Here is a 22,861-nt window from a genome sequence, read left to right on the forward strand (position 1 = left end):
GACTGGAAAAGATGAGGTCAAGTCGGTGGCCTGCTGAGTGGGTAGGATGCTTAACCAGTTGGTAGAGTCCCACGCTTTCGCAGGAGAGCGGGAGGTTTTCTAGACCGGTGTCTAGGCTCCCGTTTGGCCAGAGGTTGAAATCCCCTAGAATGATTAATTTATTATGGGAGGTTGCCATGTTCGTGAAGGTGGTCAGTAGCGCTTGCTGTTGTTGGAAGGTGAAAGACCCTGGAGGTCGGTAGCAAATAATTGCCGTGAAGATGCCTCCGGAGTGGCAGTTTATGGAAAGGCCGAAGAGCTCAGTCCCGGCAACTGAGTCCATGTCTATGGTATTAATGTGCCAGGAGGCTCTATATATCATGCCTACACCGCCACCACGGCCTTTGGGTCTGGGAAGGTGCAAAATTTTGAAGTCTTGAGGGCAAGCCCATGCTAATTCAATGTCGCAGTCTGCGTGAGTCCACGTTTCGGTTAGGAAGAGGACATCCAGGTGGTGAGATTCTATGAGGAGATGAATTTCGTTAGCATGCTTTGGCAGTGATCTGACATTCAGAAGGCCTCCCAGGAGCAGACCCTTATGAGTGAAGTCAAGCAGTGGAAAGGCGGTGTCATCAAGGATGAGCTTACCTTCGTGAGCGAATTCTCGCAGGTTAATCAGGGTTTCCCGCGTATAGCGTGGGGGCTGCGAGCAAATTTGTGCAGAGATGTCTGCGCTAGTCGCGTCCTCGTCGCGGACGAGCGCAGACGAGCTTGCCTTGAGCGCGCCTTCGACACGCAAACGGCGCTCCCGCTGCGCTCGTCCGCTGCGCTTCCTCCAATAGTACATTTTATAGTGAGGGAGAGGCGGGGGGCGTGGCCAGAGAGGGGGCGTGGCCTCGCTGCACGCCGTCAATGGCAGCGATCAGGGGGCGTATGTCGGTGTTTGGGAGGCGCTGCTTGCACTCAGCAGGCTCCCAGAGCAAGTAAAAAGTGCTTTTGCCAGGTAGGCGAAATGATTCTAGACACAGTAGTAAAATAACACTCAACTATTAAAATTTTTAAAAATGCGGCAATTTACGATGTATGCTCCCGGCTTTCTGCCTCAGGAGTGAAGAATCAATCAAATCGCGCTATCATTCAGCGCTATTTGAACTGGGCGGGGGGGCGTGGCCAGAGAGGGGGCGTGGCCTCGCTGCACGCCGTCAATGGCGGCGATCAGGGGGCGTATGTCGGCGTTTGGGAGGTGCTGCTTGCACTCAGCAGGCTCCCAGAGCAAGTAAAAAGTGTTTTTGCCAGGTAGGCGAAATGATTCTAGACACAGTAGTAAAATAACACTCAACTATTAAAATTTTTAAAAATGCGGCAATTTACGATGTATGCTCCCGGCTTTCCGCCTCAGGAGTGAAGAATCCTCCACCGAATCGTGACTTTGTAAGAACAAAACAATGTGTTGTGACCCGTGAGAGAAATTCAGTAAATATAATAGAAAGAATATAGCGCATGGTTGAAAATGATGGTACCTTAATTTTGAGTTTAAAGACTCGATGAATTGGAGGTTGTGCGTTCTGAAAGATAAAGTTATATCTTAATAAGATGGGTGAAGCCTTTAGAGGGCCTCAGTTAAACTCCGGGAAAATCTGTCGGAACGGTCCTTACCAGGTTCGAGCCTGAAAGTGTTCTAATCCGATGTCTGTTATATAGACAGCGCGAGAAAACAGGAAGTGCTTCGAGGAGTCTTCGTCGTTAACTGATCTAAAGTGAGAGGCGCGTTAATAAGCGTCTGGTTTACTAACGTTAGTGTGGAAATCTCGCGATGACTCGGGGTTTCGAAAAAGGTAAAAACTGACGAGGGTTTTTAATAATAAAAAAGAGTCACCATCTTGGAACGTTTAGAGAAACGTCTGAGCGCAATGATAGAGAGTCTAAAACTCTGCAGGAGGGGATACAGGATAGTTAGTTGAATACACGTGACATAACAAACAAAACGAAACGAATAGTACTGTGAAAGGAACCAGAAAAGTGATACATATGAAAAAATATGTGTGCAAAATATGCTGATAGGGTCCCTGGTTAACCCCGTCCATGTAATGTCAACATATGAAAGATTTAAAAACAGCGTTCAATTATCATGCAGTACCATCCTACTAACAGTATTATGGTTCTTTCTCATAGATAACAAACGTAATCTATTTTGTCATTAATTCCTTTGTCAATCAAAGTATCAAGGCGTTTAATCCAGTAGGTCTCTCTTTGTAAAAGACTTCTGGTAAGATCTGTGTATGGATGTTGTACCACTCTTTCTAGCACAGAAAACTTTAGTTGGGCGATGCTGTGCCTCTCCTCATTCCAGTGGGTAGCTAGACTACTGTTTTTATTCTGAGTCCTTATTGTGCTTTTATGTTCTGATATTCGTATTTTTATTTTCCGTGCGGTTTTACCTACGTATAGTTTTCCACAAGGACACTTGACGTAATAAATGAGTTTACTTGAGTTACAATCTGAGTTGTGGAATAGTTGAATAGTTTCTCCTGTTTGAGGGTGATGTAATTTGTTCCCTACTATAACGTTGTTGCATTGAACGCAATTCTGACATTTGGTCATCCCTTTGTAGTTGGTGACCACATGTCAGAATTGTTTTAGACTCTCTCTCTATCATTGCGCTCTGACGTTTCTCTAAACGTTCCAAGATGGTGACTCTTTTTTATTATTAAAAACCCTCGTCAGTTTTTACCTTTTTCGAAACCCCGAGTCATTGCGAGATTTCCACACTAACGTTAGTAAACCAGATGCTTATTAACGTGCCTCTCACTTTAGATCAGTTAACGACGAAGACTCCTCGAAGCACTTCCCGTTTTCTCGCGCTGTCTATATAACAGACATCGGATTAGAACACTTTCAGGCTCGAACCTGGTAAGGACCGTTCCGACAGATTTTCCCGGAGTTTAACTGAGGCCCTCTAAAGGCTTCACCCATCTTATTAAGATATAACTTTATCTTTCAGAACGCGCAACCTCCAATTCATCGAGTCTTTAAACTCAAAATTAAGGTACCATCATTTTCAACCATGCGCTATATTCTTTCTCTTTCTATTACATTTACTGAATTTCTCTCACGGGTCACAACACATTGTTTTGTTCTTACAAAGTCACGATTCGGTGGAGGATTAACTTTGTTTACTTTTTTCTGTGCACCCACAGTAACAGTTTTACCCACTTACTCTAATGTTAAACAAAATTGTATTGGCAAAAGTGACGCATTTACATCAATGTAAAGTATATATACCTCTCTTTATTTTGTAGAGACTGAGCCCCTGAAGAAGAGCCGTTTGGCTCGAAATGCATTGGGCAAATAGATAAATAACACTGCAAATATTATTATGTTTGAAATTGGAATTACAAGATGAATCCGTTGGATACTCAATGAATAAAATTGAAACGTATTCAAAGCAGAGTTTTGTCAACTGTTTAAATATTCAACGACCTCCAAAGTCCAGATACTGTTAAATAAGGACAAGTTCATTCATCTTTAAACGAAAAAACTTTTTATAGGTATTTTCACCAGCAGCAACAGTGCGTATATTGACCCTGAAATTGTTGTGCATACTTAGGCATTTCTGACTGTTATTTGTCTCCTCTGCAGCACGCATAAACTAAAATTGAAACTAAGATAAAGTATTGTTGATTTTTCAATAAACCAGAGTGTGCCTCTCCCACCAATTTGTTATTACACTAGCTTGCGCCACAGGAGCCATGAAGCTCTGAACAATGGTGTATAGTGCCCTGGTGTTGTCATTTGCTGCTTCGATACGGGTTGAGTAGAATAACCCTTTAGCCAGTTTAATTGAAGCATAATCGGCCTTCTGCTTGTCCCTGAGCTTCCTCTTATCCTCCAGACCATATCCACCCTTTCTCCATGACCGTTCCAGGACCTTGAAGTCATGTTTCAATCCCTTTAACAGGGCATTGAACCAAGGTTTAGAAGGAGATTTTCTCGTCAACCTGTTCGGCCAAGCGGAAGTCACCCTTGCCACTGCTGTCGAGACCCAACTGGAGAGTTCTGCCACCTGAGCGTTAAGATCTCCAACTAATATAGGCATAGAGGCTACCAGGGCTGTGCTAAGCGCAGCAGGATCAATTTTCCCAAACAAAGAATTATGGCTTGGGGGTACGGAGGGTTCAGTCCTGGCTACCCCCCAAGAAAAGTATGTTATGAAATGATCTGACCAAGTCACCGGACAGGTCTCCACCTCTAAGATCGGAAAATTAGAACAAATAGGATCAAGTACATGTCCGGCCTGGTGTGTAGGGAGGCTAAGATGTTGCTTAAGCTGAGCAAGCAACAACCCATCCAGCACATCCTGTGTATCCTTACTATCCAGATGTATATTTAAGTCCCCAAGGATCAGAAGGTTAGAGAATCGGATCGCCCTGGATGCTATAGCATCCCCCAAATCTTGGAGAAACTACCCTGCCGGTCCTGGAGATCTATAAATCAATGACCCTTCAAGAGTGAAGTGTGCAGACATCTGAATACTAAAGCCGAAAGCTTCACAGCTAATCCAGGATGAAGCCACTGTCCTATGCAGGTTCCATATATCTTTGTATATAACCGCCACTCCCCCCACCTCTTCCAACCTTCCGATCTACCCGAGTGATTTTATATCCCGGGGGTATGGCTAAGGTAACTATAGGATCGAAAGAGGAATCAAGCCAAGTCTCTGTCAAAAATAATAAATCAAGAGAGTGTCCTTCCAGCAGATCAAACACTTCCGCATAGTGTTTTCTAAGGGACCGAGCATTAATGGAGGCTGCCCTGATCAGGCCTGTCGGTGGCTGTTCCCGACCCATAACAATCCCCTTTTCATATGCCAGGCCTAATTTCAGTACTAACCCACAGGTGTGGCAAGTATACTTATCGATCTTACTCACATCCCAACGTTCCGCCTGACAGCTGTGGGTGGGAGCCAGAGCCTGCAAAGAGGCCGCCGAATACCTCCCACACTGTCCGGCAGTTCCGTGGGCAGCATATCTGGCCCTGGGCGCCTCCAGGGCACTGACGGGCTTGCCTTCGGCGCGCCCGCTGCGCTCGTCCGCTGCGCTCCCGGGATGCGTGCATATAAATAAGGTCTGGTGCGAGAGAGCTAGACTGCCAACTAACCAAAATGGCGGCACCTCTCGGCACCAGCGGAAATCCGGAAGCGCGGCGTGCAATGAAAGCAATGTGCAAAATGAATAATTCATCAGTTTTTACAGTGCGGGTATGCGGGCAAATTAAATCGGTTAAAAGCACAGTATAGGAGGCTAAATATAAAACAGAATGAGCAGCAAAACGATAAAATAATTCACACACATACAATAGGAGCAGAGATTTGTCTCCGAGCAGTCCTACCCCATTAGACTCCGAGCCCGGGAAGTGTGCATGTAAATAAGGTCTGGTGCGAGAGAGCTAGACCGCCAACTAACCAAAATGGCGGCACCTCTCGGCACCAGTGGAAATCCAGAAGCGCGGCGTGCAATTAAAGCAATGTGCAAAATGAATAATTCGTCAGTTTTTACAGTGCAGGTATGCGGGCAAATTAAATCGGTTAAAAGCACAGGATAGGAGGCTAAATATAAAACAGAATTAAAATTATTTTACTTTGTTTACAATTTTGCTAGTTTTAGTGTTTTTGATTTCCACGAGCATGTATTTCAAACATTCACAGCCACTTTCTTTAAAAAAAATAAAATGCAAGATGTTGATAAATTCGTCTACAATGAATGGCCGGGTTCTAACCTGAAGCGCTTGCTTGTGCACATCTGAGAAACGCAGGGCATAACAAGGAGATCACTTAAATTAAACCAACAAGTGCTTCAAGTGATGACAAGAGAGAATATTAACATGGTCAGGGGAACAGTGTGACTTGACCCTACTCTTCATTTCCATCACAGCATGCGCAGCAAAAAAGAGAAACGTCTTACCCACATCAAACGAGAACCCCGATGGGATAGGGATGCGAAGTACCTGACGGACAGAAAAACAAAAATCAGTGGCAAAGTAGAAGGGTTACACGAGGAAGAGCAGCCGTAAGCTGGACTGGATGTGAATGACCTAAAACAGAGCATCAGGACAAGGTAGAAGAGTGAAAGGAAGAATTTCAGCTGGGTGCAGCGGACTGCGGCTAGGTGACAGCCAGACAGAGATCATCTGCTTCCTAGGAGGCACAGTCTGTTGCTTTGTATGTCGCTTGTAAGACCAGGCTGCTTACGCAATGAGGGAGTGAAAGCCTCGCTCTGGAATACTTACTGCTCCTTTGTCCAGGAAAGTATGGAAAAAGTCCACAAATTGCTTCTTCCCCTCTTTGGCACTGAGGTCCCGGATCATGGATGCATGCAGGTAGCAAAGCTGTGAGGTGGAAACAAAAGACAGACTGTTAATGACCACTTCAAAGCTGTGATGCAGCAGTACTGCTCAGACTGAATGCATGACAAAGCCTTCTGGTCCACGCTTCAGTCCACGTCATGCCTTCCACACTCACTTCGAGTCCACAGCATAGGTCTGTACAATCAGTGTTTGACATCAACAAACTGTGTGCTCCTGTTCACAATATGCTTTAGTAAGGATAGACGTGAGACTGAGGTACTCTGAGAATGCAGCTCTCATCTCTAAATATTAACCAGCATCAAAATAAGTTCACAGGTTTATGCTTACCCATCCCTGAGCTGCATGGGTCATAAAATATAATGTAGGGGTGGGTGGTAGAGGCTCAAAGGCAGAGACCAAACAGCATGAAGATGGGAAAAAGCACCCACAGAAGAGAATGCAAATGAAATATTTCAAGCACACAGGGTAAGAATGCTATCACTGGGGCTCTGCTGCTCCCAGGGATAGGCCACAAAATTGGCACTCAAAGGCTTTATTGAATGAGATGGAATGGCTACATAGGGAACAGGCAGGGCATTCAGTGGAATGAGCATACAGCAAGAAGAATGGCATGCCAACAGGAGAAAGCACAAAGGAGGTTACCAGACATCACTCCATCGGACACTGACACAATGAATGCTGGATTTACCCCTCACATACCTTTGCCAAGATATTAAATCCTCTGCAGAAAAAGAAGCACACACGAGTAAAAGACCAACTCCTGATCCTGCTTGGTGGCTAGTGTTGAATGACATTGGTACATCTAAGGTTGTGCTCATCAAGCAAAATAAATGATGTGGCTGTGATTACCAGTTCTTTCTACTGGACCACAGCAAGTCTCATATGCAGAATCAAAGAGTACCTTCCTTCGTAAAAGAACTGTTTAACCATGCCGCCCAATCACCAAGAAGTAAAGGGTAGAGTACGGACTTAGGAGTAAAGAGTGGGCTGTGTTTTTGCAATAAGATATAGTGTGTACAAAAATTAAAAGGCTTCTGTCCTATAACAATAGTTTTGCACATTGCCTCTATCATATACGAACATGCACTGTATTATTATACTTATTTTATTGCTTATAAATCAAACACAAACACTGCGGCATCTCGGATGTAAAGGCACCATAGTGGCCAAACGTAGTTTAGCAATAGTATAGTCTTAAGTGCTTTCCTAAAAGCAAATCGATATTTCAGGCTTGAGTAGTCAAAAGAAGGTTGTTCTAAAGTTGGACACCACTAAAATACAGAAAGCAGCCACCACAAATGTCGATCTGAGAAGTACTGAGCTAGAGTGGACAAGGTGAACGTCTCATACTTGGATAGTCGCCTCTGAGGCATGATTATCGAACCCATAAAAACATATACATCAGCAGAGTTTTAAACTGCACCCTTTGCTTATTGGGGAGCTAATGCAGCCTTCTTATTGCCTCAGATACATAAAATCTACTTATTTTAGCCTTGCTGCTTTCCTGACCACAGGGTTTTCAGCATATTGCAATTTGTTCACAGCAACAGTTGTAAGGTCAAGCTACAGCCAATTATTGGCAGTAGGCACACAGGTGTGACATATGCAACCAGTTCTTTTGAAATCAAGGGAAACGCCTTCCTGAAAAGATGGAAGCGGGAAGAACCTTCAGGTCTTATTTTTGGCAACACAACTTCAAGGCATTTACATTGAACACAGGTACTGCAGGGACATCTGGTGATGAAGGTCACAGTGAATCTTGCTGCTACAACTTACTAGTAAGTTCAGTTTTATCATCACTCAATTTCACAATGCTACAGCTCATACAGTTCTGGGTGTCAGGCCCTAGGATTGCCAAGGGACGCAGGGCCCTGGGTGTTATCAGCATATATTAGTGCAGAACATCAGGGCTGCCTAATCTGAAGTAATGAGGGCCACATTTGTACATTAAGCATCGGTCGATACAGGGAGTAGCCGATGACACCCCACATGACACAACGAAGGACTGAGACCTCAAAGGTGCAAGTAACAGCTAGATAGGAAAGAGGTCAACCATATGGTGGTTAGAAGGAAAAAACGTCCTCAACAAGCTTGAAATATGGGTGCTGACCACTATTCCTTCTCAAATGACTCACAAGGATGTTGATTCAAAAATCACAACGCAGCGTACTGCAGGTGACGGGCGCAACTGAAGATTTTACCCAAGTATCAGCAAAAGTACCTCCGAATAGGAGTACACATATTGTGTCATTTTAGCCTTCCCCAGGGCCACACCATTGCTGAGTATGTGTGTGCTCTTCATGCCGATGATGAAAACACACGGAGGAGTTGGGGTTTGTGCAGCCTGAACAGATGGACCCTCTGTCTCAGAGGTCAACGAATCCTATACTAGGAGTCAGGTCTGCAGGGACTGACGGGCGCTGAAGGGGGATGAGGCCTAAGGCACGAACCTGGATTCACACAGGCCTACATCCGACGTATTCGCAGCCCACGCTTACTGCTCCCATCCCCACCCTGATGCAAATGTCTGTACGATTCTCTAGCCTTAGACAAATGGTTTATTGCCGCCGATCATAACCCAAAACCACTCAACAATCACACACAAATTTCATTTTGTCTAATCAATATTAAACTTCCATCCTTGTTCATCTGTGCACTGTCATCAATGATATATAAAACATTTCTAATAAAAACTGTGCTCTTTCTTATTAATAAAATGAAGTCTCCAACACACACTGAGCGGTCATTAGGAACTAAGAACTTGAAAAGGCAAAGAGTGAGAAACACACTATGATGGCCCAGCGACTTCCTTCCGGCAGGATGACCGAGTATGGAAGAGAACTTAGAGAAGTGACTGGGAGGACAATCAGAGGGTCTGAACGAAGAGTAAAGGGTCAAAAAGGGTGTTGTCTCATCATCTGATTTCTGGGCATCTTATCTTCTGGAAATGCAAGCAGCAGTACCCAGATATTCGGCTTAATAGAAAATATATACATATAGTTTAAGTTTGTGGCATACCAGGGGTTAGAGGAACAGCAAACACTATGGTCATGTTCAACTCTACAAGAGGCAAATGTACAAAAAAATACACAAGGAACTCAAGGAGCACCGGATCGGACTCATTACTCTATTTGGAAACCTCCTACTACACTCTGTGGAGAAACCCAAGGTAACAGACAGGGATGAGCCGAAAGTGACGATAAAATACGAGGGTGCCTATTGGTTCTTTTCATGTAGTCACTGGTTAGCTATCTGACGAGTAACTGAAGTTGTGCTGGGGACTAAAGCCTTAATTCAGTAATACTACTTATTACATGGCAAGTATCGCTACTTGAGTACCGACCCTCTATGGAATACAGTAGTCGAGCTGAAACATTTGATAATGGAGGTGCAAGTCTAGAAACCCAACAGAGTTTAGCACGTAGAGCGTACACTGAACAAAGAGCACAGTGCAGTCAGCACTGTATCGTTAAGAGCGCAATTCTTGACAGTGCCAATATGACATGTGCACATTAAGCTGAAGGTGAGCACAAGAACCATAATGTCCTGCCACCTTCTAGGGGATCAGAGGTCACTTCAGAGATTTGCAGCACTGTTTACTGAGAACATGCAAGGAAACTAAACAATGTTATTGTAGGAGGAAATACTGTGAGAATGCAGATATTTTCTGAGGCCTTTGTCTACCTCCCCCAGCCATAAACAACTGTGCCTAACGAACAAGTAACAGTTCAGTAATGCTCTTTTTGGATAAACTCTTTTCGATCTTTGGTGTTTTTTGGGGCTGGATGGGTTTCCCAAAGCTGCAACTGGCACATTTCATCATTGTAGTGGTAGAAACTGCAAAGCCCTCTCCATCTTTCAGAGCATTTCTTCAAGGAACTCCTCCTCCTCTTTCATCATCCATAGTCAGCTGCCTTTTGTTTTATAGTAGGAGGTGAAGCTTTGAAAGGATAAAGCGGTCACCTTGTGGATCTCCCCACAGTGCAGCTCCCTCACAGGTTATCCCCATCTCTAGGTGGTGTAGGTTCAAGGTAAGGGTCCTAAGTGTCATACTGGCTCCCCTGGGCAGAGTCTGTATGGGATATCTGTGGTGTGTGTTGACTGAGGTGGTTAGGGATGTATGGTGTCTTGATGGAGGTTGGGAAGTGTGCAGAAGAGATTGAAGCATAGGGCTAATGGCCGGATACCTACTCTTTCTGGGAATGTGACAGAACTCCATTCCCTCTGAGATTCTGTCTTCAGAGGTAAGCTATATCTTTCTCCATAGTGCTGCCTGTGGTATCTGCACCTCCAGTTGAAGAAAGTTACCCGAAGAGGGGCGTACGTATTTATTGTATAGTCTGCATTCATCCAGCAATGGGAACTCGGCTCGTGAGGGTTCATTTTGCATCAAACTATGTGATCAAATGTTCCTCAGAGTCAACTTCAAAGTCAATTTGGGTTTAGAAGGTGGCTGTTTTTGGACTCCGGGTTGAGCCAGTAACTGCTGATGCGAAAACTCGGAAACCATAGATCAAGCTTCTCTGGGGCAAAGGGGGTCTTTTGGCACAGAGCAGCCTCAGTGCCGGAGGTATAATCCCAAGGCCAATGCCTCTTAGGTCAAGTCTTTGGATCAACGTCCGACTCCCTGGAGAGCAGTGCAGGACGCCTGGCTGAGAATAATTTCAGGGTCAATACTAAGGTGCTGGCTATGGAATGGGTGCTCTGGCTGTGATCCCTGAGCAGAACCAATGTGTTTTTGTGTGGACTGCTTGGTTGTTCCTCAGTGTTGGAGCTTTCAGAGGGGCGATCTCGGTTCTTTGCTTTTGGGCTGCTGGAATGCTGAATGGGCCCTTGCCCTGATCGTCATCTCCTGCCTTCTCAGAGCGGAGTGCGGTTGACATGTCAGTGGGGCCTCAGCACTGCATCCTATAGGGGTCCCAGCGATGCTCCCTCCAATAGAAGCAGGCTGAGCAATTTGACTCCATATAGCCTAAAGGGTGGCAGAATTTGCAGACCTGATGCTGATCACACCATGGGATCTTGGTGTTACGCTTCGGGCAGAACTAAATTGGCATATTCTTCAAGGTTCAAGTAGCAAACAATATGACTAAAGAGTCACAAAAACATGTTGAAAAAGCAACCGGGGGAGGAGGAGCCTAGCGCGCAACCAAGATGGCCGCGTAGGTGCGAGGCTCCCGAGGACCTCCGCGACCTCCTGAATTAATCCTGGCGATATCCTGTCCTTGTTGAGGGGACTGTGTCGGTGAACCCGAGCTGAGGCGCCACCCGTTTTTTGGGCTCGAATCGGACCCCGAACACCGGTGGGAGCATCGATTGAAGGTTGCGGCCTTCTCCTCGCCGGCCCCCCGGATTGGAGTAGTGGGGCGATCCGGGGACGAAGTGAATAACAGCGGCGAGCGGGGCTGGGCGACTCGCGTACCCCGCACTTTCACTTTCGCTTTTGCGCCCTCCTTGCCTCAGGCGGGGTCGGGCTGCGGAGCGGGGTGCGGTGGTGTTGCCTTGTCCAGGTGCCCGGCTGACCCGCCGGCGGTGGGTTGACCCGCGGCCCGGTGGTCGCCCCCGCCCCCCCCCCTGATACCCGTGATTTGGTGTGGCGGTCCGTTTGGAGATCTTGGCACGACGGTGGAAGGGCCAGCATGTCCACCAAACAAGATGGCGACCGGGCGAAGATGAAGACAACCCGCCGTGGCACGGCGCACCAGGCCAATAGTATGGATCGCTACACGCTCCAGAAGGGTTCTCCGGAGACATCGCGGTCATCCCTGGGGGGCCCGACGGAGGCGCCTGCCCAACCGGTGGATCTGACCCTCCGGGACGTCATGGGCGCCATCGCAGAGATGAAGGCCTCAGTGGACCAGCGTTTCGATACCTTGGCGCAAAAAATTGACTCGGTCCTGGTGGATGTGGGCCTTGTGAGGGCAGACTTGTCAAAAACGAACGACCGAGTTGACTCCCTGGCCCACACCACAACGAGCCTCACTACGGACGTGGTGGCCCTCCAGAAGGAGGTGCGCCGGCTTGGCCAGGCGAGCGCCCTGATGGACCGGCGACTGGAGGATTCCGAGGGTCGGGCCCGGAGGAACAATGTTCGCATTATTGGTGTGCCGGAGGGCCGAGAGGCGGAGGCGGCAGATCTCTTCGTGGAAGAACTGATCCTGACCCATCTCCAGCCCCGGGGGCTGAGTAAGCTTTTTGCGGTGGAGCGTGCCCACCGGGTCCCTGGGGGCCGCCCTAAGACCGGTGCACCGCCGCGGCCTATTATTGCCCGGATTTTTAATTTCCGGGACAGAGACGCCATCCTCCAGACCTCCAGGCAACAGGGACCGGTCAGGCTGGATAACATGGATGTACACTTCTACCCAGACTTTACTCCGGCGGTCCAGAAGCAGCGACAGAGCTTTCTTGGTATTAAACGTCGCCTAAGGGACCTAAACCTCAAGTACTCAATGCTCTTTCCGGCTAAGCTGAGGGTGGAGGTGGATGGCCGTACGCACTTCTTCGACCGGCCCGAGGCGGCTGGGGACTGGTTAGATACTTTGCCTGGAGATCGGGGTGGGGGGGGCGCGGCTGGCGGGGAGGGCCCGCCGGATCAGAATTGAGGGGTGACTGTATAGGCCTTGCTCTGGATATTGTTCCTTTACCATATATTGCTTTCGTATGTTCCCCTCCCATGGAGGTCGGGTGGGGTCTGCTGGGGGCTTCCCTCCTCCTCGGGGGGACTAGTTAGTACTTAGCTATGGGGCGACAGGCACACTGCACTTTGGGGGGGCTGTCTGGGCTCATGCAGGGGTGCAGGGAGGGGGGAGTTCTGTTGGGACCGGGGGGTGGGGGGGTGTGTTGTTTGTTAGCACCGCAAGGCAAACCCGCAACTGTTTTGTTGTTTTTAAGATGCTCGGTGGGGGGCGACCGATTGTTTTGACGTATGATGGGGGGTAGGGATTTGATTGTGTTGTCATGGAATGTTAACGGCCTGGGGGATAGGATTAAGCGTGGTGTGGTCCTGCAGTATTTAAAACGTATTTCTCCAGATGTTGTCTTCCTGCAGGAGACACACCTTATAGGTAACACCTTTCATGCAATGAATAGGCGGGGATATCGTTTGGCGGCCCACTCCGGCTTCACTTCGGGCTCGCGGGGGGTGGGTATCATGGTCAAGAACTCGCTCCCGTTTGAGATTGACGAGGTGCGCCACGATGAGAGGGGACGCTACACTGTTCTGGTGGGGCGAATGGAGGGTAGAGTGTTTATCTTTATATCAGTGTACGTCCCGCCTGGGTTACAAGCCACTACATTTGCGGACCTGGGGCGCCTCCTTCTGGACCTTCCGGGTGGCCTGTTGGTGGTTGGAGGGGACTTTAACGCGGTTGCCTCTGGGTCTATGGATCGCCATCCCCCTAGGGACCTCCCCCGGGCACAGGCGTGGCTGCCCGGCCTTTTAGACACGCTGGGCCTGGTAGATTGCTGGCGCTTAAAGCATCCCGTATTGCAACAGTACACCTTCCACTCGGGGGCCCATGGTAGCCTCTCGCGGCTTGATTACATCCTTGTCCCGGCGGCCCAGGCAGGGAGGGTGGGGGAGGTGCGCCATTTGGCACGGGGTATCTCAGACCACTCCCCATTGTTGTTGCATTTCGATGTCTTCCCGAGGGGGGATGGCAGGGTGGCCCCGATCAATGCATGGTATTTGCGCGACCCCACCATTCGTGCCGACTTGATCAAATCCTTACAGCGCTATTTCGATGAGAATGTGGGGTCGGTCCCGTCTGCCATCTCCCTGTGGGAGGCTTTCAAGGTGGTTCTTAGAGGGGAGGCCCTCTCCTTTATTTCCAATGCCCGGCGGCGCGAGCGGGAGGAGGTGACCCGGGTTGAGGCCGAGATTGCAGAACTGGAGGGTGACCTGGGGAGCGGGGTAACAGACGCCAAGTTGCATGCTTTGCACTTAAAGCAGGCGGCCTATCGGGCCCTCGTCACGGAGGCGGCCAGGGGCCCCAGTAGAGAGCAGCAGGGGCGATTGTATGATGTGGGTGACAAGGCTGGCAAATTGATTGCGTGGTTGGACAAGAGGGAAAGAGCGAGCCGCGTGGTGCCTCTGATTGAGAGCGTGGATGGTGTGTGCGTCACTGAGCCGGAAGCCATTGTCTCCTGCTTCGCGGATTATTTCCGCGAAGTCTACTCCCCGGTTTCTCCCTGCTCAGAGGAAGATTCCCATGCCTTGCTTCGGGACATCGCACTGCCCTCCCTTACGGTGGAGGACAGGGATTCGCTGGATGGCCCGCCCACCTCGGACGAAATTGCCTCGGCTATTCGCTCGGTTGCATCCGGCAAGGCCATGGGCCCCAATGGTATTCCCATTGAGCTATACAAGCTACGCCCGGATGTGTTGGCGCCCCACCTGCGCGCGATGTTCCTTGCGGCCCACTCGCAGGGCTCCCTCCCGCCGGACCAGCGTCTGGCTACAATTGTGGTGATCCATAAGGAGGGGAAGCCCCGTGAGCGGGTCACATCCTATAGGCCAATTTCGCTTCTGAACGCGGAGCCCAAAATCCTCGCCAAGGTGTTGGCCAACCGGTTGGTTGGCGTGGTGGGCGATTTGGTCCACCAAGACCAATCGGGCTTTATACCACACCGCAACACGGCGCTTAATCTGCGGCGCTTACACGGGGTGCTCGCGCGTGTCCCATTTGTGCGGGAGCCGGCCATCTTGGCGTCCTTGGACGCCACCATGGCGTTTGATACGCTCGAATGGCCATATATTTGGGCGATGCTGGCGAAGTTTGGGTTCGGCCCGGGTTTCGTCAGCTGGGTCAAATTGCTATATTCGGGCCCGTTGGCGCAGGTGGTGGTGAATGGGCGCGTATCTGCCCCATTTGCGCTGGGGCGGGGCACGCGACAGGGTTGTCCCCTGTCGCCTCTCCTGTTCGCCCTGGCCATGGAGCCCCTGGCGGAGTGGTTGCGGTGGCACCCTTCTATCCGTGGTCTCCGCTGGACCCCCGAGCATGAGGACCGCGTGTCCCTCTATGCTGACGATATCCTTTTGTATCTCGCCTCCCCGCGCAAGTCACTGATCGTCCTGGTTGATGTTTTGCGCTCCTTCGGTCGCAACTCAGGCCTGGTCATCAACTGGGCGAAATCCTGTGTCTATGTGCTCTCCGGGGAGGCCCCGGTCTTGCCACGGGACTGTCCGATCCAGATTGCCTCCCAGGGTTTCCGGTACCTGGGTATATATATCACTCTTGACCCGGAGGCCCGCTATGAGCGGAACTTGCTGCCCCCCCTCCAGCGTCTGAGGGAGGACGTGGTGCGCTGGCGGTGTCTGCCGCTCTCGCCGCTCGGCCGAGCGGCCTTATTTAAAATGATGTCCCTGCCGCGCTTCCTCTACGCCCTCCAGAATACCATGGACCTGGTCCCGGCACGCTACTTTCGTGAGGTGGAGGGCCTCCAGCGGCGCCTGTTCTGGGACGGGAGGCCGCGTATTGCTCTGGCTAAATTGACGCTCCCGTGGTATGATGGAGGGGTCGCCCTCCCGGACATCAAACGGTATTACTGGGCCTCCCAACTAGCTGCAATTAATCATGGCCTTTACGGGCCCGCCTTGAACCCGGCATTTGAGATGGACAGGACGCTTCTGCCCGGTGGCGATTATAATCGAGCGCTCTACTCTGGCGCGCCCGACTCCCGTTTGACGGGACCGACGCGTGTCATGGTGCGTGTCTGGCGCGCGGCTAATGCAGCTATGGGGTGGAAGGACCGTTTGACCCGAGCGTCTCCGCTGTATGCATCTGAGAGGTTGGGCTCCCTGTGGACGTCGAAGGGCTTCGAGAAGTGGGACACGATCGGAATCAGCACGGTGGGAGATCTCTGGACGAGGGGGGGATTCAAAACTTTTGAGACGCTGCAGGCGGAGTTTCAGCTGCAGGGCAGTGAGTACTTTCGGTACCTACAAGTCCGCCATGCGCTGGGCTCCGTCTTCCCGGACGTCGCATCCATTCCGGAGTCTTCCCCCCTGGAGGACAGAGTGCTGGATGGCCATGTACCGGACAGCACGATCTCCCTCATATACAAAAAACTGATCAACGATAGATCGTGCCTGCTGACTAGTCTCCGCGAGGCCTGGGTTGCCGACGGGCTGGAGCTGGACGACGAGGATTGGATTTCCGCGGTGGCCTCTCCGAAAGAGGTGGCCATCCCGGCTCGCCTTCGTTTCGTCCAGCTCAAGATCCTTCACCGGGTTTACGTGACGGGGCCAAGGCTTCTGCGTATGGGTTTTGCTGGTGACGGACTGTGTAAGCGTGGCTGTGGTGCGTTGGCGACTTTCATGCATATACTGTGGGAGTGCCCGAAGGTGGAGCGATTCTGGCGTGGTGTGCATGAGGTTCTACGAATGGTTACGCGTGTCGCGCTGCTGCCTGAAGCGAGGAGATGCTTGCTGAATGTCTGGGAACCAAATGACTACTCGGTCCCGCAGGCGCGGTGGGTGACTCTGGGATACATGATAGCCAAGCATGATATTGCCCAATTGTGGGGATCCCAGAGGCCCCCTGCGGTGTCGGCCTGGAAAGAGCATATGGATTGGTGTATGTTTCGTGAAAAGGTGGTGTATGTGGCGAGGGGTAAGCCTGGGGCGTGGATGAAACTCTGGGGCCCCTGGAACGCCTACCGCGGGGGTATTTGTGAGCCGCCGCTGCTACCGGCGGCCTCGCCGGCTCCGTCTCCCTAGATGGCGCCCCTCCCTTGGCCGCGGGCGCGCGGTCCCCCAGTCCCTGATCTACTCCCGTCCCCCTCTTCAGAATTTTGCTGCTGGTTTGGATCCCCCACTTATGGAGCACGTGTTGTCACGTTGGATCGAGGGTTGCCTTGCGGTTGTGGTTTGTTTACGTTGTTTTGCGTTAAGAAAATGGAACCGTACTGTGGGCATGGAGCTGTGAGGCCTGCACCATTGATCACTCCTGTCTTCCTACTGTGCACCGCTGAGAAAGCTTTTTGCTGTATGTATGTAATATGCTTTTGATGCTCTAGCGGCCGGCCGTGTGGTTGTAGGCCCATACCTGTAACTTCTATAAACTGCAATAAACGGTTTCAAAAAAAAAAAAAGAAAAAAAAAAAAGAAAAAGCAACTGGGGGGTGTGGCTAGCAGCCTACGAAGATGGCCGCTAGAGTCCCTCCCTATTAATCCTGATAAAAATCCACCTGCATGTCGTTATTCGACACCAGGAATGGGTGCCGGAATGCTGCAGTAATAATCACTGCTGGTCTCAGCGAGCAATGAAAAACCAGAGGGGAGAAACACTGTGTGGAAAGTCCGCGGCCTGCACGATAATCCTGAGCCAGGACCTGGCAACGGAAGCACTGATGAGTGGCTGTTCGCTGAGGTCCTAGTGCCGCGTCATCTCCGATACTGTGCACGGAAACAATGGACTACCGATCGAGGGCAGAAGCGCTCCGGTGAAAGATCGCACAGGAGGGTGCATAGAGAGACGCGGCGGTGGTGAATAGATCGAGATCCGACCGGAGCTCAGAGGAGCTGCGGTGGGAGAGAGGCACTGGCGCGAACGCAGTCAGCGCTGTGCCGGTAAATCAAGACCGGGAACAGCGGGAAGCCTGCAACAGCGGGGACGCACAGTATATATGCACGAAGCGCCAGCAATGGGAGAGAAAGGGTGGCGTTGTGGGGCACAGACTTGGCCCTGAAACCAGGGCACCAGAGGAGACATGAGAAGCCTGACTAGCGGCAAGGCACAGTTGGACACGGGAGACTTTCTGTAACCACCCGAGCACAGTATAATTACCAGCGAGGCCTGAATCACGTCGGCCCGATTTATAAAGTCCACCATACACCGGGGAGGCTCAAACCTTCATGTTGAGACAATAAGAACTCTCGAGTGTGCGACGGCTGCACCCAGAGCCATAAGGTAAAAGCACAGTCTGAGTGGTCGGTAAGGTACGCACAAAAGCTGCACCCTAACAGGCGGCCACAAAGACCGGGTGGTCAAGGTACACCATGGACCCCAAACCCCATCAGCTATAGGCAGGGGGAAAACCGAAAGGCCCTGCGTGGCGCTGTTCACGCAGTCAGGCAGCGGTGACTACCACCTACCTAGAGACGGCATTAAGAGAGACACCACACACTCATCATGGGAGGGAGAGGCCAACGCACGACGCAACAGAACAAATTGGAAAAATATGCCTTACGAAGCGAACAGCCCTCTGACACGGGGTCGCAAAAAAGCAGCGAAGATGGTCTTCAGTCCACGACCACCAAGGAAGGAATATGCTACTTACCAGTATGCATCTGTTCTTGGCATGTAGAGCTGCAGAGTTGTACACTTAGCATAGGTCGCCATCTGGTGTTGGGCCCGGATGTTTGCAGTTTGTTTTTCTTCTTGGACAGTCTTTGGAAGTCACGAGTTTGGTGACTCCTCCTTCGGTCCGTACTGCGCATGGGCTTCGGCTCCATCCTCAGATTGTTTTTCGCCAACAGGGAAATGATGGAGCGTAGTAATAACAGTGAGAAACCCATGTGTTGTATCTAAATAAGATGTACTGGAACGGATACAGGTAGCCGGGGAGGCGGGTGGGCGTGTACAACTCTGCAGCTCTACATGCCAAGAACAGATGCATACTGGTAAGTAGCATATTCCGTTCGAGGCATATGAGCTGCAGATTGTACACTTAGCATAGATTATATAGCAGTACCCAACCTTAGCGGCGACCACCGGTATCCGTTGCAGCTGTTTGAAAAAGTGTCTTTAGTACAGCCTGGCCCACCCTAGCTTGCTGCTTGGAATGCACATCTACATAGTAGTGTTTTGTGAAGGTGTGCGGTGTAGACCATGTGGCTGCCTTGCAGATGTCATCTAAGGGTATATTCCCTAGAAAAGCCATAGAAGCCCCTAACTTTCTTGTAGAGTGGGCTTTAGGGGGAACAGATAATGTTCTCTTTGCCTTTTGATAGCAAATTTGTATGCATTTTACAATCCACCTAGCTATCCCTGATTTTGAAATGGGGTTGCCTTTATGTGGTGGAGAGAAGGAAACGAACAATTGTTTAGTCTTCCTGAAGGGTTGCGTTCTTTGTATGTAGTATAGTAACGCCCTTTTTACATCAAGTGTGTGTAAGGCCCTTTCTGCAACAGATTGGTGTTGCGAGAAGAAGACAGGTAATTCCACTGATTGATTGAGGTGGAAGGGGGAAATGACTTTGGGCAGAAACTTCGGATTTGTGCGAAGTATGACCTTGCTGTGATGCATTTGTATGTAGGGTTCCTGTATGGTGAACGCTTGTATTTCACCAACCCTTCTAAGGGAAGTGATAGCTACAAGGAAAGCTGTTTTCCAGGTGAGAAACTGTAGCTCACATTTGTGCATTGGTTCGAAGGGCGGACCCATTAGTCGTGTAAGAACTAAATTTAGATTCCATACAGGGGAAGGTGGTGCCCTGGGAGGAATTACTCGTTTAAGGCCTTCCATGAAGGCTTTAATAGCGGGCACTCTGAAGAGTGATAAATGCTGCCTGTTTTGTAGATAAGCAGCGATCGCTGCTAGGTGTAGGCGTATGGATGAATATGCCAGGTTACACCTGTGAAGATGGAGCAGATAGCATATGATGTGCTGTATGGATGCATCTAGAGGGTTGATTGTATTGTTGCGGCAGTAAATTACAAATCTTTTCCACTTTGCGGCATAGCATGCTCTAGTGGTAGGACGTCTGGCTTCCATGATGATGTTCATACAATCAGGGGGAAGGTTAAGGTATCCGAATTCTAGGATTTCAGGAGCCAGATCGCCAGGTTGAGCTGAGCTGGGTCCGGGTGCCTGATTTCTCCATGGTTCTGGGTTAGGAGGCATGGGGATAGATGCAGTTTTTGATGTGGTACCACTGACAGTTGTAGTAGCGTGGTGTACCACGGCTGCCTGGCCCACGTCGGAGCTACCAGAATGAGTGTGAGGGAGTGCTGTTGTAGCTTCCTGACCACTAATGAAATTAGTGGGAGAGGTAGAAAGGCTTATGCAAATCTGCCTGACCAGTTCATCCATATCGCATTGCCCTTGGACAATGGGTGTGGGTATCTGGCGGCGAAGCTTGGGCATTTTTTGTTTTCGTGGGTGGCGAAGAGGTCTATCTGAGGATGCCCCCACTGTTGGAAGAATGGGTGAAGAACTTGTGGATGCAGTTCCCATTCGTGTATTTGTTGCGTTTGTCTGCTGAGCAGATCTGCCATGGTGTTTTGTACGCCTGGAACGTGCTGTGCCAGGAGAAAGATGTTTTGAGGAATTGCCCATCTCCATATGCTCTGGGCTAAGCGGGAGAGCTGGGGAGAGTGTGTCCCCCCCTGTTTTTGGATATAATACATTGCAGTCATATTGTCTGTGCGAATGAGGACTGCTTTGCCCGAAATCTGTTTTTGGAAAGATTTTAGGGCTAGAAAGATCGCCAAGAGCTCCAGATGGTTGATGTGGAGCGATTTTTGCTGTGGCGTCCATAGACCTTGCATGGTGAGGTGTAGAAGGTGCGCTCCCCAGCCGGAGAGCGATGCGTCCGCTGTTAGAGTCACTTGAGGAACCGGGTCCAGGAACGGCCGCCCTTTGGAAAGGTTTGTGGTGTTCCACCACTGCAGAGAGTGATGTGTGCGGCCGTCCACCAACACCAGATCCGTCAGCTGACCCTGGGCCTGGTTCCACTGTTGTGCTAGGCACTCTTGAAGTGGACGCATGTGGAGTCTTGCATGGGGCACTATGAAAATGCAAGACGCCATCATTCCTATGAGCTTCATAAACACTCTTGCTGGAAGAGAGTGCTGAGGAAGGAATGTTTTGCGTAAGGCTTGAATGCTTGTGATTCTGGCTGAGTTTGGATAGGCAATACCCTTGGAGGTGTCTATAGTGGCCCCGAGGTATTGCTTTGTGTGAGATGGTATGAGGTGGGACTTTTGGTAGTTCACCGTGAAGCCTAGCTGGTGGAGCAGTTGGATGGTGCTGTTTGTATGCTGCACACATTGGTCGTAGGACGCGGCTTTTATCAGCCAGTCGTCTAGGTAAGGGAAGACGTGAATATGTTGACGTCTGAGGTGTGCTGCTACTACTGCTAGGCATTTGGTAAACACCCGTGGTGCGGTGGTGACCCCGAAGGGGAGAACCGTGAATTGGTAATGTTGCCCGTCCACCACGAACCTGAGGTATTTCCTGTGAGAGGGGTGTATTGGAATGTGAAAGTATGCGTCTTTCAGATCCAAGGTTGTGAGAAAGTCTCCCTGGCAGAGGAGTGGGAGGACTTGTTGTAGAGTGACCATGTGAAAATGGTCTGAGTGTATGTAGGCATTTAGAGGCCGGAGGTCCAGAATGGGTCTGAGGGTCTCGTCTCTCTTTGGTATTAAGAAATATAGAGAGTAGACCCCTAGATTTCGTTGGTTGACGGGGACCTGCTCTATAGCATGTTTTTGCAGGAGTGTAAGTACCTCTTGTTTGAGCAGTGTGGAATGTTCTTGAGACATTGGACGGTGCCTTGGTGGGATATTGGGTGGGGTAGATGTTAGCTCTAGACAGTACCCTGACCGAATGATTTGGGTCACCCATTTGTCCGATGTTATGGACTCCCATACGTGGATAAAGTTTTGTAGTCTGCCCCCGACCGGAGTGGAATGGTCTGGGGGGAGCGGAGGGGAGTCATTGTGCGGGGGGGGTGGCAGAACGGGTGTTGTTGGTTTTGCCCCTGCCCTTATTGTTGTTACCCCTGTAACCACCTCTCTGATTGCCCTTTGAAAAGGTATTTTGAGGAGGGGACTTGTAGGAGGTAGAGGCGTTATCGGTGGAGGAGCCTCTACCTGTGCCACGAAAGGACGAGCGTCGAAAGGAACGTTTGGAGGCTTGTGTTTGGAGTGCCCCCATAGACTTTGCTGTGTCTGTGTCTTTCTTCATCTTTTCGAGCGCTTCGTCTACCTTTGGCCCAAAGAGTGTTTCCTGGTCAAAGGGGTGATTGAGTATGGATGCCTGGACTTCAGGTTTGAACCCTGAGATCCTGAGCCAGGCGTGGCGGCGAAGCAGGACACTGGTATTTATGGCCCTAGAAGCAGTGTCGGCTGCATCGAGGGCACACTTAATGGAGGTGTTTGTGATTAGTTTACCCTCCTGTATAAGGTCATGAGCCTTGTGCTTGTATTTTTCTGGAAGGTGCTGCATAAGAGCCTCTAGTTCGTCATAGTGTGCTCTATCATATCGCGCAAGCAGTGCTTGTGTGTTTGCAATGCGCCACATGTTTGCAGCTTGGGAGGCGGTGCGTTTACCAGACGCGTCCAGAAGTTTCGATTCTTTGTCTGGCGGTGGGGCATCTCCTGAGGATTGGGAGTTAGCCCGCTTTCTAGCTGTGGAGACAACTAGGGAATCTAGGGGAGCAGGGCCCTTGATGTAAGCAGGGTCTGTGGGTGCCGCCTTGTACTTCTTCTCTATTCTAGGGTTCAGTACTCTGGCTCTGACAGGGTCTTTGAACACCTCTGTAGCGTGCTTGGTGACACCCTTAAGCATG

At 50.1% G+C, this 22,861-nt stretch overlaps 1 protein-coding gene across 7 annotated transcripts in view; it reads right to left on the bottom strand.

Moving 5' to 3' along the window:
* Positions 1-22,861, bottom strand: part of ARHGEF1 (Rho guanine nucleotide exchange factor 1) — an 891,302-nt gene that overhangs the window by 509,929 nt on the left and 358,512 nt on the right. For all 7 annotated transcript variants that reach the window (XM_085615602.1, XM_085615600.1, XM_085615604.1 and 4 more), the window contains exons 5-6: positions 6,265-6,363; positions 5,940-5,982 (exon numbers count right to left, since the gene is read on the bottom strand). In XM_085615602.1, the coding sequence (XP_085471728.1) occupies positions 5,940-5,982; positions 6,265-6,363 (142 nt within the window). The remainder of the gene's footprint in view (positions 1-5,939; positions 5,983-6,264; positions 6,364-22,861) is intronic.

This window comes from Triturus cristatus, chromosome 7 (genome assembly GCF_964204655.1).
Source record: "Triturus cristatus chromosome 7, aTriCri1.1, whole genome shotgun sequence".
Classification (NCBI taxonomy): domain Eukaryota; kingdom Metazoa; phylum Chordata; class Amphibia; order Caudata; family Salamandridae; genus Triturus; species Triturus cristatus.